At 41.4% G+C, this 16435-nt stretch overlaps 1 protein-coding gene across 6 annotated transcripts; it reads left to right on the forward strand.

Moving 5' to 3' along the window:
* The first annotated feature begins 1323 nt into the window (after window positions 1-1323).
* On the forward strand, window positions 1324-15598 carry rbbp8l (retinoblastoma binding protein 8-like). Of its 6 annotated transcripts, none has more exons than XM_052059782.1 (15): window positions 1324-1472; window positions 8267-8318; window positions 8401-8490; window positions 8584-8626; window positions 9281-9376; window positions 9464-9636; window positions 10678-10753; window positions 10830-10987; window positions 11096-11145; window positions 11498-11562; window positions 12207-12933; window positions 13001-13103; window positions 13182-13246; window positions 13874-14072; window positions 14152-15598. In XM_052059782.1, the coding sequence occupies exons 3-15, from the start codon at window positions 8430-8432 to the stop codon at window positions 14205-14207; spliced, it is 1872 nt and encodes a 623-aa protein (XP_051915742.1). In that variant the 5' UTR covers window positions 1324-1472; window positions 8267-8318; window positions 8401-8429; the 3' UTR covers window positions 14208-15598. The 6 variants fall into 6 exon arrangements, with proteins under 6 accessions (XP_051915742.1, XP_051915741.1, XP_051915743.1 ...); XM_052059781.1 differs by having other exon boundaries at window positions 1331-1476; window positions 8296-8318; XM_052059783.1 differs by lacking the exon at window positions 1324-1472 and adding an exon at window positions 1938-2045.
* Window positions 15599-16435: the final 837 nt, after the last annotated feature.

The raw sequence follows: 16435 nt of genomic DNA on the forward strand, positions 1-16435 counted from the left end.
TTCTCCATTGTGAGACTAATAAAGGTTTTCTTATCTTATCTTATCTAATGCAGGGGTGTCCAAAGTCGGTCCTGGAGGGCCGCTGTCCTGCCCGTTTTCCAGCTCTCCCAGCTGTAACACACCTGATTCAAATGATCAGCTCATCAACCAGCTCCGGGGCAGCTTTAGAACAATCCTGATGATGTGAATCAGGTGTGTTGCTCCTGGGAGAGCTGGAAAACAGGCAGGACAGCGGCCCTCCCCGACCGACTTTGGACACCCCTGTCCTAATGTTTCTTATCATCTGCATGTGGAGGGAAGAGGGCCAATGGGATTTGGCCTAATAATACTGGATACATATCTACAGTTTCATACATTGTATGCACTGATTGTATTATAAGTCATTACTGGATCATTATACATCACTGTAAAAAAAAATCGATATTATAATTCCAATTTATCGAGAGATTCGGGAGTCCTGACGAGGAACTGCTACTATGAGTTGTCAGTTGGTCATCACTGGATCATTCGACTGGTCAACAAATTTGTACAAATTGTTTTTGATCAGACATGCAAGTAACTTTTTCTAGATTTTTTTTCACTGATTCCGAATTTTCTCTAGCATATCATGTTTTTATAATAATAATATATAACAATAATATATGTAATATATCGAGTCCGATTTCTGAACTGGGGTTAGGTTCAACAACAGATGGATTTTTTGAAATGTAATCGTTATCAATAACAACACATAGGTCAAACTTTTTGAAAAAAAAAAAACAAAAAAACTAATGTACTAGGAAAAAAGAAAGGAAAGGCATACTTTCATTAAATCTTTATCCAAGCAGCAATTTTTAGGAAAATGTTACCTTGGCAGAGGTCTGCACTCCTCATTCTTGTCATTCTTGTCTTGTTTTTTGTTTACAAGACTTAAGGTTGCCATTCATGAAAGGATGCTATGGAGTGAGGCATCGTGATGCGAAGTGAGATCAGTCAAGTTAGTCATCGGAAATTTACTTTACGGAATCCGGAAATTGCCTTATTATGTTGTCTTTTCCAATTTGTGATATCGTGGACACATATTATTTTGTTATATTTGAGAATAGTGTGCTAAATATACCTCTTTTGAAAATGTATGTCAATCTACCGTCGAGCATACAACAGGGATGTGCAATGACCTGCACCAGTTACCCAATTGGTCCCGTCTCTCTATCACCTCAGGGCTTTATGAGACCAGTTTGGCCAGTTATGTGAGATTTCAGCAGAACTGGAATATCAAGGGAGAACTTGCCCAGGCCTCAGTGTTTGTGTTCCTCAAGGGAACAACCGCTCGGACCGGTTTCCTGGGGTGGGGAGATGAAGGATGGGAGGGTGTCAGACAATCTCACTCGCCGTTTTTTTTTCTCTGTGTGTCCATATTACTCCGTCCATCTTTGGAGCGTAAAGGGAAAAAAGAAGGGGAGCCGACCGAGGGCATCGCCCCAGCGTGTGAGGTGAGTTGTTGGGTGCTGAGGTGTTGCCCTTTGCCGGCAGGTGTGTAGCACAGGTGGCAATATCTGTTTTGGAGGTGTGAAGGCAGGAATTATCCATAACCTCAATCGACAATAGCATGCATGCCCATATTTGCATGTGTGTGCAGGTTCAATAGAGTCAGTTCTGGCTTGGGCATTTTTCGAATGTTATCAATAATGGGTGGTCAATGATTTCAGAAGAGGAGAAGTCACATTTCGTTGTACGGTACTAGGGCTTTCATCCCCCCACCCCACTCCACCATGCATCCAGGGTGAATGAGGTTAGAATATCGAAACTTTTAAAAGCCACGGTCAAGTTGGGATGTGTACTTTTGTTTACCTTTGAAATATTATCTACAATTCATACCTCATGCAGGCATGCGCTGGTCATTATGTTGCTTCAGCGTCATGTGCATGTCTGTTTGTGTGTTTGTGCTGGATCATCAGAAAGACAGGCAGGTCTTCTCTTGCACCAGAAAGATGAGCAAGACATATCCCGACTTGTTGAAGAGGGAGTGTGAAGCTCACTGATCTAAATAGAAACTAACATTCAAGGTTTGCAATACGTCTTCAGAATTACCAAAGTCATTCCCAGCGGGTCTTTGCGGGTCCTAATTTTTAAAAAAAAACATTAAATGTTCTATGTCATAGCCTTTTTTTTCTTGACACAGCTGTCCTTCGAAACCATACAAATTTTGGATAATTATGGTAAAAAGGGTCATTTAAAAAGTGAAATCTCAACGCTACTTATTACACTTGATAATTTGATTCCAGTCATTTGGTTCAACTGAAGTTAACATGATGTGATTTTGTGGGCCACATAAAATGATCTGGCCCCCAGGCATGAGTTTGACACTTTTGTCCTACGCCATATCAAACGACAGCTCTATTGTTGTATTGGCTTTTTTCCCCCCCACACCAGAAAAGTTCTTTGGTCCACTTGTTTGGTCCAAACCAAAAGCAAACATAATTATTTTCTTTTATTGTGGTTTCTTTTGAGGGGTTCAGCCTTTACTGCATCTCTCACAATGCATTGGCGGCGGACATTTTGAAAGGCGAGGCCCATTAACAATTCATCATGCCTTGTACATGTGTCATTGTTGGCTGTAATAGTTGGGGGGAAAGGGAGGAAAAGGATTCTTTCGACTTCAGAAAATCATCACAAACCAGGTATACGACGCCCAACCAAAAGTAAAGCGACTGACAAAGAGGCAGGCCTACTTTTTACCGGAAGCTCAGTTGTTGCTATATTTGCAAGCCACATATATTGCCATTGGTTTGAAGGATTCTGGAGAGAACTTCAAATAAATGCAAACGTGCGGTTGTTCCCCTTTTCTTTGTGAATAGTTATCACACAAGACGATAAGTATACAACACACCTGACTGGTACCTGCGTGTTGTTTGAAGGTTTATAATTTTGATGGACATGTCTGCCTTTTAATTTATGATAGCATTTAGCTAGCAGATGTTTGTTGTTTAATAAATTGTTTTAAATGCCAGTTTTGCATTGAACAACAACCAGCTTACAGTGACAAATAAACACCTTTAAGAACGTTTTGCCACTTGTACAATAGGTTGTCAAGCGCCCGTCCATAACAAATATTCTTGAACGTACATTTGATGAGAACATGTGAATTTCATTTGCCAACTTCGAAGCGCTGTAATTCTGATTTGGGTGACTACCACCGCAAGACTATTCTGCATGGACTTGTATCCATGCACATATATATAATAATTGAGATCGAAATAAGTCACGCTGGGCACTACTTGCAAGTCAGCAAGCCAGTCTTGCTGTTGGTGTTAGGGATGTGAATCTCAGCTCTGAGGACGATTCGATACACATCTCGATGCACAACCAGCGATGCGATACTTAAACGATACATGGAATTTTCTGGCGACACGATGCGATACGTTTCACCGTCTTCACGATGTGATACAACGCGATACACATTTATTTCAAATCAATGCGATCCGATACGATACAGTGCAATTTGTTGTGATATTGTGCAATTAAACATGATGCAAATACGCAAAGAAAAAAAGTTTTAAAAAAGATGGAATTCAGTATGGTATTGCAAAAAGTAGACCACTTTATACCTTATAAACAGTAGAACGTGTAAAACAACTTATTTAAGCCCTTTCACAATTGGGTTTTGTGCAAAGAAAATGTAAACAATTTGGCACCTGAGACTCACAGCTATTGCTGTAGTGTAAACACAAACAGACTACTCACTGAGTGTCTTATATGAAATATCCATCTCCATAGGACAGGAAAAAAATACGATTGAAACAATGTGGCAGTCACAGCCTCAAAGCTGCTGTGTGTATTGCAGCGTATACAGACCACTCTCACCGAGTGTCAAAATGAAATGTCCAAAAGAGTCATCCATATATAGTTTTTCCTTGCATGGTCATAATGAGCTGCAAGGGGACCCCCAAAATAAGAGGCGATTTTTTTCTGATCCTGACCTGGTTTGCCAAGAGTTTCTCCGGTGTCCAACGAGGAACTGGACGGGGAGGGGGCGGGAAACTTGTCGGTGATGTGGTGCCATCGTTTTAAGTGGTCTGCATATTTGTGGTGCTGCCGTTGTATGGCTTCGTCGTGCGACATTCTTTGCAAATTACGGAGCTTTTATCAATCTTTCCATCTTTCTTTTCGAAGCCGTAGTATTTCCAAACATAAGATTTGAATGTTGTGGAAGCATTAAATACAGTAGTTTGCTCGCTGCTGCTTGCGCGAACTTCCATAGTGTTTCGCTAGTTGTGTACTGGACTGTATGTGACGCGCGGCTACCGTCCGTATTCAACACACAACGCAAAATAATGATGGTGCATTCATTGCGCCTAGGAAAGGGTAGATAGGTGACGTTTAACATGAATAAAACGGCGCTTGAATCGGATTTTACCGATACCCACCAATGCATCGTGATGAATCTCAATTTCACCCGTGAATCGCGTCGTACCCAGTGAATGAGCCGATGCACTGGCATCGCGCACGCGCGCATCGATGTATCGATAATATCGATTATTTTCCACACCCTTAGTTGGTGTCATGTTGCGGGTGGTGGTCGAGGGTGGAGGAGGTTGGAGGAGGGTGAACTTGAAGAATTGTATTAAAATATAGAGAAAACTAAATCCAAAACAAACCAAGTCCAAAGTATCAAACAAAACACATGACTGAAAATAAAACATAGCAATGACCAACACATGACAAACAAACATGACCGCAGCAAAGACCACCAAACAAACATGACAGCAGCAAAGAGCACCAACAACAATGAGTGCTCAGGCTGGGAGTCCGTTTAAAGCCACTAATTACCTAACGACCAACAGGTGTGCAGCTGCGGGGGGGGGGGAGTTCTACAGTGCCACCTGTTGGTCACAAACCGAAACATGACAGTTGAAAGTTTCAATAAGGATCCTAATCGCATATCAAAGACATTATACCACACACCTGCCTGCCTATCTAAAGTGTCCGTGTACATTTCCATTGCTAACGATTATCAAAGCCCACTAAAAAATTCAAGTGACATAAACCAATCTAGAAATTTACACTTAACCTACCAGCGTTTGCAATGAAAAGGGAAGCAGCCTCCCACTGCATGGCATTGTTGTGTTAATGTTGTTAGCACAAAAGTCGAACCCCTGGAGTCATACTGTACTTTTTGCAAGAGTACACATGATGTGTGACAATCGGCGCTCAAATTGGACGGAAATGATGAAAGTAGTATGCAGAGCACAAACCGGAAATGGAAGAAAATATGAAATTCCTACTTTCTGCATAGTTGTGCTGTTATTAGAGCTGCTAAATGATTTTGAGTGTGAAGAGCAGTTTATTCAATGCAGGTTTCACGACACTTTGTTTCTAAAGTCGCATGTATCCAGTAGGTGGTACAAATCCGTAGTGGTTTGTACTTTTTATTCAGATCTGATCCAACATATCATTACGACAAAACAACATAACAGTAACACAACATTCCGACACAGGCTGACTGAAACCTGGGAACTAAATACAAGCAAATTGACGAGACAACACCTGGACAAGACAAAGGGTTGAGGGAGATTATTGGTTCCCACAAGGGACTCGGGTGACAACAGATGGAAACAAAACCAAAACGAGGAAGACCAAAGCCCATGAGGAAACAAAAGCAAATGTAACGTAAACAAAAACAGAGTCATGACAGTACCCCTATCTCAAGGGATGGACCCCAGACATCCCAGTCACCCAGTGGTGGCTGCAGGATGTGCGGCACCAGATCAGGGATGGGCGGTAGCTGCAGGACATGCGGCGCCAAAACTCAGATGGGTGGCGGCCACATGAAGTGCGGCGCCGGAACTGGGACGTGCACCGCCAAAGCAGGGACTGACGGCAGCCGCAGGACATGCTCCGAAACCTGGGAACTAAATACAAGCAAACAGACGAGACAATACCTCGAGAAGATCCAAAGGGTTGAGGGAGCTGATTAGCCAACACTAGGGACCTGGATGAGAAGAACAGGGGGACCAAAACCAAACAAGGAAGACAAAAGAACACTAGGAAGCAAAACTATGACAAAACCAATTGTAACCTGCACAAAAATACAGAATCATGAAACAAATGTATTCATAGGTGTGGATGCGTTATAGGTTCCATTCAACAATGTGAAATATTGATATTAATGCTTAGTTTTTTGTCTACCTAACATACATGTTTATTTGCGTGTTTCTTGGCACTATCTTTGCCAGACTGTTAACAAAAAGTTAAAAAAAGTCCTGTGTACATTAACAATATAAATTCAGAAGACAAAGCGTCTTCATTCAAGATAACTCAATGTGCTTCACATACTGTAGTTACAAATCAACATTTAAATAATGTACGTTTAAACAGGAAATTCAACACTAAATATAGAGACAATTAAAACAGAATAATTTAAGACATTTAAAAGCAAAGTAGAGAAGTAAAAAGCAGTTCACTAAAATTACTGCAGGAGCATGATTTTGAAATGATTATAGAAGTGCTCTCAAAGACCAAAATCGTAGGTATGGGAGGAAAAGCATCGTTTTAAACCTCAATTTTAAAGAATTGACATTTGGAATTAACTTCAGTTTTGTCAGCAGCATATTCCATTTTTGTGCAACATAGAATCTAAATGCTGATGCACCATGTTTGCTTTCAACTCTGGGCTCGACTAATTGACCCAAGTCTGCTGACCTGACCTCAGGACCGTATTACACTACAAAATAAACTATATGATTTAAAAAAAAACTAATGATGCAAATAGATTCACAGTCTACACCAGCCAGAAACAAAACTTCGCGGAACAAGGTTAAGTTATATTTACCGGTACATAATCTTGCTCACTTAAATTTAAACAAACAGCTAAATAAGGTCACACTTACGAAAATTTCCTTGCATTTTAATACACTTATTGTAACCATATTTCTAAATAGTCAGGCCTTGGCAGAGGTCTTGGTCTTGTTAGATTAAGTTTGACTCTGTACGTATACAATCAGGATCATGCGTAAGCAATGTAATGGAGAGCCAAGAAGGCGGCCCCATGCCACCTCTGATCACTTTGGTCCTTGTTGTCTTGTTCAAGGCCACCATGGCAGTTTTGGAAATTAACTAGCACCTCACCCACATAGTGCTCCATTGTGTGAATTGAGTAAGAACACTGCATGCAGTCCGCAAGCTCATTGTAAAACACGAGAAATGATATCAAAAGTCATATTCGCTCCTCCATGTTACCCTCTGCCTTTGGTGTGCCAGTTTGGTAATTTTACTCATTCCTGCATGAAGACATTCTGTAAATTACCACCCGCACACATAGTTCTGCTGACACATACTCATTTGGGAGGGAAAAAAAACTTTTGTGTACTTGATACACAAAGTTCACATTTGCTTTCCCAGGCCTAGCTAGACCGGTCCAGCCAGCTGTCATCATCGTCAATATGACAACCAAATTTGACAACCAAAATGTGGTGCAGTGCATGCACAAAGGTGCATGACAAGGTCCTGGGGCGTAACGTTTTGTTAGTTAGCATTAAAGCACATGCTAGTGTTAGAGTGGCTTTTTTAAATTTCTTAAACTATGTTTGCATTGTTGCCTGATAGATAAAACACTAAATTAGCTGACTGCAAGTCAAGTCAAGTCAAGTCAACAGTATTTATAGAGCACTTTCAAACAGCCATCGCTGCATACAAAGTGCTGTACATGGAGCGATTTAACATATACAATAAACAGTAAGACGAATCAGTAATAAGTAATAAGTAATAAGGCGGTAGAAAGCACCAAGCAGTAAAATCAAGAGCAAATCTAAGTCATGCTGAGTCAAACGCCAAAGAATACAAGTGAGAATACTGCAGTGAGAACCTCCAAGGGCAAACACAACCCGTTGGATGCAGGTCAAATCAGATTTGCTGTGAATTTGGGGGGGAAACGCTGAGCATAATATTTGAAATCTCATGTTATTTTCCGAATGTTCACACAAGTTCACAAATAAGGTTACCATGCAAAACACTGCACCTTAACTCTTAGAACATGGAACAACCTATATGGAGACACTGACAACTTACCAAGTCATTTTTGATTAATATAGTTACATGAATAAAAAATGTGATTTATTCACATATACCTATATATATCACCTTTGCAAAGAAATTCCCAAAGTATAAATAGTATATATATGGAAATACATATTTACAGCAAAATTGTTGGAGCTAAGTGATTTTGCTCTTGTAGTTGTGTGAGTACTGATTTCTATATAGCCTTAATAATTTTTTTCTTTTGTGACAGTATTGTCGTCAGAAATAGTGATGCCTCAGCAGATAACCACATGACACTATAGGTAAGTGGGTAAAACTCATATATATACTGTATGTATGCTGTTTACCTGTAAAATCCTTGAAAAATAATCATTCTGCCTCCAGACTGACACGCAACAGCGAATGTGAGAGCGATGGAGAGTTTCAATGAGCTGCTTCTTAAACTCAGGGAGGTCCATGAGCGAGAACTTGAGGGTATGAGGAAATAAATGATGTTTTATGAGTTTAAAAAAAGGCACAATTGTTTCAAATGACCTAAAAATTGAGTGTGCTGTGTTTAACTTTCAGGGTGGCAGATGAAGGTGCAAGAATTGTCCAACAAGAAGGGTTGGTGAGTGAAGGCTTCAATTTCACAGTTTTGTCTGTAGACAAAATCTTGTTAGCACATTGATGACAATTCAAGATGAGCTATCGATGAGTCGAGCCGTTTCAACTGTGCTGTGAACACCACCTGTTACTTCTTGTTGTGTTCAACTCTCAAGGTAGTTCTTGTTCAAACAGGTCCAGTCCGAGACCCACCGCCCCCGCCCCTAAATATTTTTTTTGTCATGAGTAGAGAGCAATAAATTTCACACAACAGTTACAAGTTACACTAAGCCGTCTGAAGAGACAGAACACGATAATGTCCACCAGAGGGAGACAGAACGGACGAGCCTGAAGAGTCGCCGTTTTTGTACTTGGGATGGAAAGGAAAACAGTCGAGAACATTGAAATAAATGATGCTTTGAGAAAGTAACAACAAGGAGATGGGGTGCAACGTACAATGTACAAGGACAACCCTGTCAGGATGCAGATATGCTTTTTGATATCGCCCAAATCAGTTGAAAAAAGCTACGATATGACTTCGTGTGTGTGTGCGTGTGTGTGCGTGTGTGTGCGTGTGAGTGTGTGTGTGTGTGTGTGTGCGTGTGTGTGTGCGTGTGTGTGTGAGTGTGTGTGGTGTGTGAGTGTGTGTGTGTGTGTGTGTGTGTGTGTGTGTTTTCAGTGATACAAAGCGAATGGAGGAGCTGTTCACAAAGAATCAACAGATGAAGGAGCAGCAGCGAATACTCACTGAAAATATCAAGACACTTGAGAACAGGTATACAAAATACATGTTTTATTCACATTTGAATAAAGGTTTGAAATTGAGTGGACAAGCAGCAATACATCTGTTTTTTTCCTTTAGCTTCCATTCTTTTAATTCCTCCTCATTTGTTATTCTTTGCTCGTGCGATGCAACTCGCAGACTGAGGGCAGGCCTGTGTGACAGATGCACAGTCACTCAGGAGGTGGCCAAGAGAAGACAGCAGGAGTTTGAAGTCTCTCAGATGCAGACCATCCAACACATCACACTGCTAGGTAGTCTTTCTCATTAATGATGACCAGAAATGTGTCTCAAGCACGGTCGTATATCGAGTCCTTTAATACAGGAGCTCAAGCTTTTGCGTGGGAAATAAGCGCCAATCATTGCAAATTGGTAATACTAAAAAACATTCATTCATTCATTCATCTTCCGAGCCGCTTGATCCTCACTAGGGTCGCAGGGGGTACTGGAGCCTATCCCAGCTGTCTTCGGGCAGTAGGCGGGGGACACCCTGAATCGGTTGCCAGCCAATCGCAGGGCACACAGAATCGAACAACCATTCGCAACCACACTCACACCTAGGGACAATCTGGAGCGTCCAATCAGCCTGCCACGCATGTTTTTGGAATGTGGGAGGAAACCGGAGCACCCGGAGAAAACCCACGCAGGCCCGGGGAGAACATGCAAACTCCACACAGGGAGGCCGGAGCTGGAATCGAACCCGGTACCTCTGCACTGTGAAGCTGACATGCTAACCACTGGGCTAACGGGCTGCCCTACTAAAAAACACTGTGCTGTAAATAGTAAAAATAAAGATGGCAGCGGTAATGCACCAAATGCATTTGCCATTCACTAAAAAGAAGTGGGGAAAAATGGAAGAAGAAAAATAGGGAAGAAAAACAAGAATTAGTCATGGCAAAGAATGTGGGACCGGTTCCCCAGGTAGCTCACTATTATACTGCACCAAAAGACACAATAACTGAATCTACTTGGAATCTACCTTTTGCCACAACATGTTGCGGGATTCTATTTAGGGTAAGCCATTTTAAACTATAAAGAAAAAAAAGTCCATAGTTAGAAGCAGAAGTTTTGAATCGACCTGGAACTCGTTTGCTACCGTCAATACGATTAGAAAACAGGGAATTTCATGTTCAAATCCGAGCTCTAATGTTAATACTGTCGATACAAGTCACACCTGAAGTTATAGTACCAAACCAAACTATTGGGGGAAAAAATGCAACTGGAAAAATTCAAACTATCTAGAACTCCGCTGTATTTTTTTTTGCTCTTGGATTCCCTCTGTCACTGTGTCATAGCTGGAGAGACTAATGCCCTAAAAAAGGAAAACAGGAGACTACGAGATGAGATTGATCATCTCAGAGAAGCATTAAGGTTAGTATACAGTGACAACAAGAGAGCTTGTTTAAGATGTGTGCAACAGATTCAACGATGACTTTGCATCTTGCAGCCACACACCTTTGGAGGCAAAACCAAACACCTCCCCTGACCTTTCACCTTTATCTGGACCTGTGTCTCTCATCACCATGGCGACTGGCAGGGCTACCTCCGACCAGCCAGTAGATGGCAATGTTGCAGTGAAAACAGACACAAACCAAATGGCTGATGGTGAGGTTGAAAAATGACCCAGCAGTCAGGGGAAGCGTTTCTCTATTCCCCCCCCCCCCCCCCCCCCCCATGTTCTAAATTATTGGCGGTTTCTATTTGACCGAACAGAGCCTCCGTCAGAGTTCAGACAGCTCCAAGCAATAAGCAAGAGCCACTTTGTAAGTTTCATTTTGACCCCTTCTACATACAGTTAGTTCCAGTGAATTATTTACATTTATAAAACTGGTGATAAGGATATAAATACATTTCTTCTCATAGCTTGGTTTCTCACTTTTGCCTACCTTATTTTTCTCTTCTTTGAGTTTATTATCGCCTTGTTGTGTATTGGACAAGCGGAGCTATTTGGGTCAAACTCTGAAGTATAAGACAGCCACGGCATTCTGCTTTTCAATGTGATATACAGAAAGTTAGCAGGCAAGATATTTGATGAATAATAAATAAATAAATAAATAAAGCATAGTATTCTTGACATGAACATGAAGTAATTGTTTATTTTGGGCTTGCCTGAAGGCTCTCTCAACTTTCACTTCACAGCCCTGGAAGACAGAAAGCAGTGTGACACATGGAGACAGGAGGTAATTCACTTCAGTTAAAATTGACTTACAGTATATCCTGCCGATTCGCAAAAGAAGTTGTCTAAAGGAAGCTACATATGGAGCAGGTCTAGAACAAACTCCCCTCACACATTAATGGACTAATTGAACTACACACGCACTCGGCGATGAAGTAATGGAGAAATTCCCTCTAAAAAAACGTTTGAGAGATCCGAGACTCAAAAGTGGGGCTGCAGTCTGCCTTGATCACTTGGATCACTGGGCAGACAGAGTGCAAGAAAGTTATAAGGCAGCAATGTTTTCTGTATTAAAAGTCCATTCTGGGGTGGACTGGTAGACAAGTGGTTAGTGCAGAGGTGCCGGGTTCGATTTCAGCTCCGGCCTTCCTGTGTGGAGTTTGCATGTTCTTCCCGGGCCTGCGTGGGTTTTCTCTGGGTACACCGGTTTCCTCCCACATTCCAAAAACATGCATAGCAGGCTGGTTGAACACTCCAAACAAAAATAGTTTTATGGTGGTTGGCAGGATAGCACTGTTTAATTAACTGCATATTAATTGATGTAGGACAAAATCTATTATTTTATTGACAAAGTCACTCAAATAATTTGCACCCGGTTCAACAATTTTTTGAGGGGTTTATTCCTTAATGGGTGACTTTCTCCCATAGATCTCACGCCGTGGGAGCCCCGGACCAGGCACCCCCAGTTCCCTCTCAAGCTCTTCATTTGAGGACGACCAATGCTGATGTGAATCCAACCCGACATACAATCAAAGCCCCCGTCCCCTGTCGCCCTCAACCAATCAAAAGCAGCCCTGTTCCCTTTCCTTGGGCTCTACCCGAATCTTCTGCCTGGGCTTCACTGGCAAATTCGGGCACAAACCTGGCGAGGCACCCTTATCCTAAATCAAATCTTCCTCGATTTCCAAACTTGGTCCCAAGTGGCCAGCACACGAGCCTTTCCAGCATTCAAGATCAGGTTTATGGGACTCAGTGGCACAAAAACAGCAGCTTCCAAGGCCCCATTAAAGAACCAATCGTGGTATTTAGGTTGAATAATTTATCAGAGCATACAGGGATTCTGGGTAAGTCTCAGGAGAAGAGGGACACGCAACCATCCACCACCGAAAGGGTTTCTGGGGATGGGCTTAGAGATCTCGGCGATGGTCCTCTCGATCTGTCCGACAGAGGAAAGTCGAAACCGAGCCAAACAACGAAACATGAACCTTCTTTATTCTCACAAGAGGGAGAGGGTGTAAACAAGAGAACTGACAAGGAATTGATGCAGAGTCTTCCCACACCTGGTCAAACTGCATCGCCTCCCTCGTCTCGATCCTTGGCGCCATCCTTACCTCTGGTCACGCAACAACAAGACGTTACGCAACACAAACAGAAGGTACTTAGACAAATCAGTGAATGATGACAGGAGATTGTCTGCTCTGTCGTACAATGTCTTATGCCAGCAGGTGGTAAAAGAGAATGCGGAGCAGAAAAAAGAGGCCGATGAAAAGACAGAGCAAAGCAATGGAAAGAAGGTCCCTGGCCTCACTATATCATTACGTCCAGGTAAACAAGGTTCATAAATAATTGAGTTGAGAGCCATGCATTGATCTTTAACGTAGTCATGTCTTGTTTCTGGAACAGTAGTCGTGCTGGAGAGTATGAATTCTGCTATTCAAATGCAAGACGGTTTATCAACAAATGGCAAGGTAAGGTGATGCTGAGACCTGAAGGTATCTTTTTGTATGAAAATATAAGTTGAGGGGCACCAGGTACACATGAGGAAAATTAACCCAATATCAGGTTTTCCGACCCACAGTTGTATTGTGGTTGATTCCTTATTAACTCATTCACTCCCAAAGACGTTTTAAACGTCTTTTCAGACTTGGTCTAGAATGGGCTGGTATTGAATGAGTTAATCGCCGTGTGTGATGGGTACTAGGGGGAGACAAGGATCGATTAACTATTACCAGCCATTCCTTGATTTTTATTTATTGTTTTTTGGCATGTCAAAAATTTGGTTGTCGGTGAGCATAAACTTGCGCAGAGTTGTGACTAAATTCTAAAATGATCAGCTTTCTCCCATCGCTGTGCCGAAGAAAAGTGGATGAACCATTTGACCAAATGCTGTGAGCAATGTTGTTGCTTGCCAATGTGTGTCTGTCTCTTGCCTTACGTTATCCGTGTTCTATACATGAATGCACAAACATCAATAACAACAACAAAAACACTTTGTTTTTTTGTTAACATTGTTTTCACCGTGAACGTGTTTGGCAACAGGAAACAGATTTTACAAGTATTTCAATAAGAAAATTATGATATCTGTCTCATCGCAGTCATCTCCGCCAGCCGTCGAGCCCAAAAACTCGGAGGAGCAGGTGGAGGAAAGGGAGGAGGATGAGGAGGAAGTGGAGGAAGAAGCAGCAGCGGAGGACGAGGAGGAGGAAAACGTGTCAGAACAGGCAAACAATCATGCCTACAAGAGGAAGAAATTATTCGTGGACACAGAAATGGACCAAGACTCAGACACTGACGGTGAGCATCAGTCTCAAGTCTAATGTTAGCTTCTTGCCCACACACATTTTTTTTTAATTCGCTTTCCTCAATGTCATAGCAAAAGCAAAGAAGGTCAAGATCACAGTAAGAGCTCCGGAAAAGAACTCCAGCTGACGGAAGCGGACTGGAGCTCTATCACAGGAGATAAAGGAAGATTGTACCCGCAATTGGGGATCCATAAAGTAGTACAGTACATTCCGAAGTTTTAAAAGTAGTTTGGGTTGAACTTGAATTCATTGGAAACCATCTCCTAAATTGCATGCAAATGCTGGGGTAGGCTCTTACCGAGCCAGATTGCCCAAGAAATCAAAAAAAAAAAAAAAAGGAGACCCATAAAAGCTATTTAAAAGCAGTCCTCAAAAGCCATGCAAATAACTCCTAAGTGACTATGAGCAATATTGGCCATGACAACAGAGCACGTCAGTCGCCAAGTGTCTCAAGAGTAAAGCTCTCTGGAGATACTTGCAAATCGTTCCCATGTGACTTACTGTGGCTTGTTTTCTCAATGCCCGAAAACACTCATAACACCACATGTAATTTATGCAACACTATAACGGCAGAGAAAGTTTCACTGGGAGCTGAGTGGTTGCAACGAGGCTTATAGGGAACATTTTTCACTTGTCATTTTCGCTCATCTGTGTCTATTAAATGCACTTAAATGGTGAATGGGCTTTTTCGTGTAAAGCACGTTTTTACCCACACGTTACTCTCAATGCTTTCACATAGTCTCCTAACTCCCCCAATGATGGCACAGCATCAGGGGCATCTGTGAGTTTACTATCTTGCTTTTGGAGACTTTAGTATTTATATCCTACAGTAATTATAATTAATTAATTAGAATAATTCGATACCACATTTGGATCTGTCGCAACAAATCGAAATTTGTTGTATCGACTCTATGCTTTGAGACCCCCTTAAAGTCTCAGTACATACTGTCTTCTTGTTTTTGAAACATGTTTGGAACTATTTCACTTTCCTGGCATTGGTGTCACCACTTTAGATCATGAAGTCCCCCTCATGTTGCCTTTAGAGGCTTAAGGTGGCCCAATAAAGGGGGGGAAAAAAATGAGTAAAACAACTTCCTCTTCCTCTTTTTCATTTTCAACATGCACATATTTTGCAACTACTAAGTTTCCACTTACAGCTGTGACAGCATCTGTTCATGCGGAAGGGTGCGTGTGATAAAACTACAGTTACAATGTTGGTTTAATGATAGACTGCTGCAATGTCACTGTGGCTGTCGTCCACCTCAACCGGGCTCAGTCTATTCGCCGTGTCATTTATAATTCCATAAAAGCAGTCATTATTTTTTTGTTCGCTCTAACATTTGCACTTTTTGATTTGAATTTTGTATTTTTCCGCACTTTGTTTTTAGCCTTTGTGTGAGCGACCCTGATGCTGTGATACTGAGCTGGTCGTCCTTCCAAACGCATGAGCAAACATGATGTGGATGAGTAGTCAATGGTTTCCTGTTGTATTTCAGTCAATTAAAGGTATATTGAAAACATACTGTTGTTTACTCGTCTGTTTATTGCGATACAGTCAATTACAACTATAATTTACTGCCTATACACTTAACTCATTCACTCCCAAAGACGTTTTTAAACGTCTTTTCAGACTTGGTCCAGAATTGGCTGGTACTGATTAATATACTGTATGTTGTTTGGATTCACTAAATTGAGGTGTCCAGGTAACTTTTGTCAAAATAAAAGGCAACGTAATGCATGCTATGGGAATTACTAAGCAGAAGTAGCAGCCCAATTCATATTTTAAGAAAGGGATTATGCAAAGTCTTGTGGCATGATGATATTTGATCATCAAGTTTCTCAGCCAGTCGATCATCAGGACTTTTGGTTCCTTAAAGTTGCTGTCCAGAGGAACTGAGACCGATGTGACCCAGTCTCCAATCCCTTATTTTATTTTTTAATAAGTGATGTACACCTGTCAATGGATTATTTTTGGTCACCGTTTTTGACAGAGTGTCTATTAAAATATGGTAAGAGGTTGAAAAAGAATCCATTCAAGGATGCTTGGTCAATATCCGTCGATTATTCGTATTTCAAAAAGGTAGAAATAATAATAATAATAGTGTCACATTTTAGACTTAATATAAAGGCAACAGAATGTATTAAAAGGCATTTCTTTTATGTTCTTTTGGAATGGGTGTGACAAAATAAAATCACACAACGCTAAAGAAAACACACAATGCAGATGCAGAGCGAATACTTTGTTGCTTCCTAAGCCGCTGTCACGCATGACAGTGGCGCTTCCTTGCACGATATACTGACATCACATGTTCCATCAAAGTGGTTAATATTTCTACATGTTACAAAAAGCAAAAT

Source organism: Hippocampus zosterae, chromosome 2, assembly GCF_025434085.1.
Source record: "Hippocampus zosterae strain Florida chromosome 2, ASM2543408v3, whole genome shotgun sequence".
Classification (NCBI taxonomy): domain Eukaryota; kingdom Metazoa; phylum Chordata; class Actinopteri; order Syngnathiformes; family Syngnathidae; genus Hippocampus; species Hippocampus zosterae.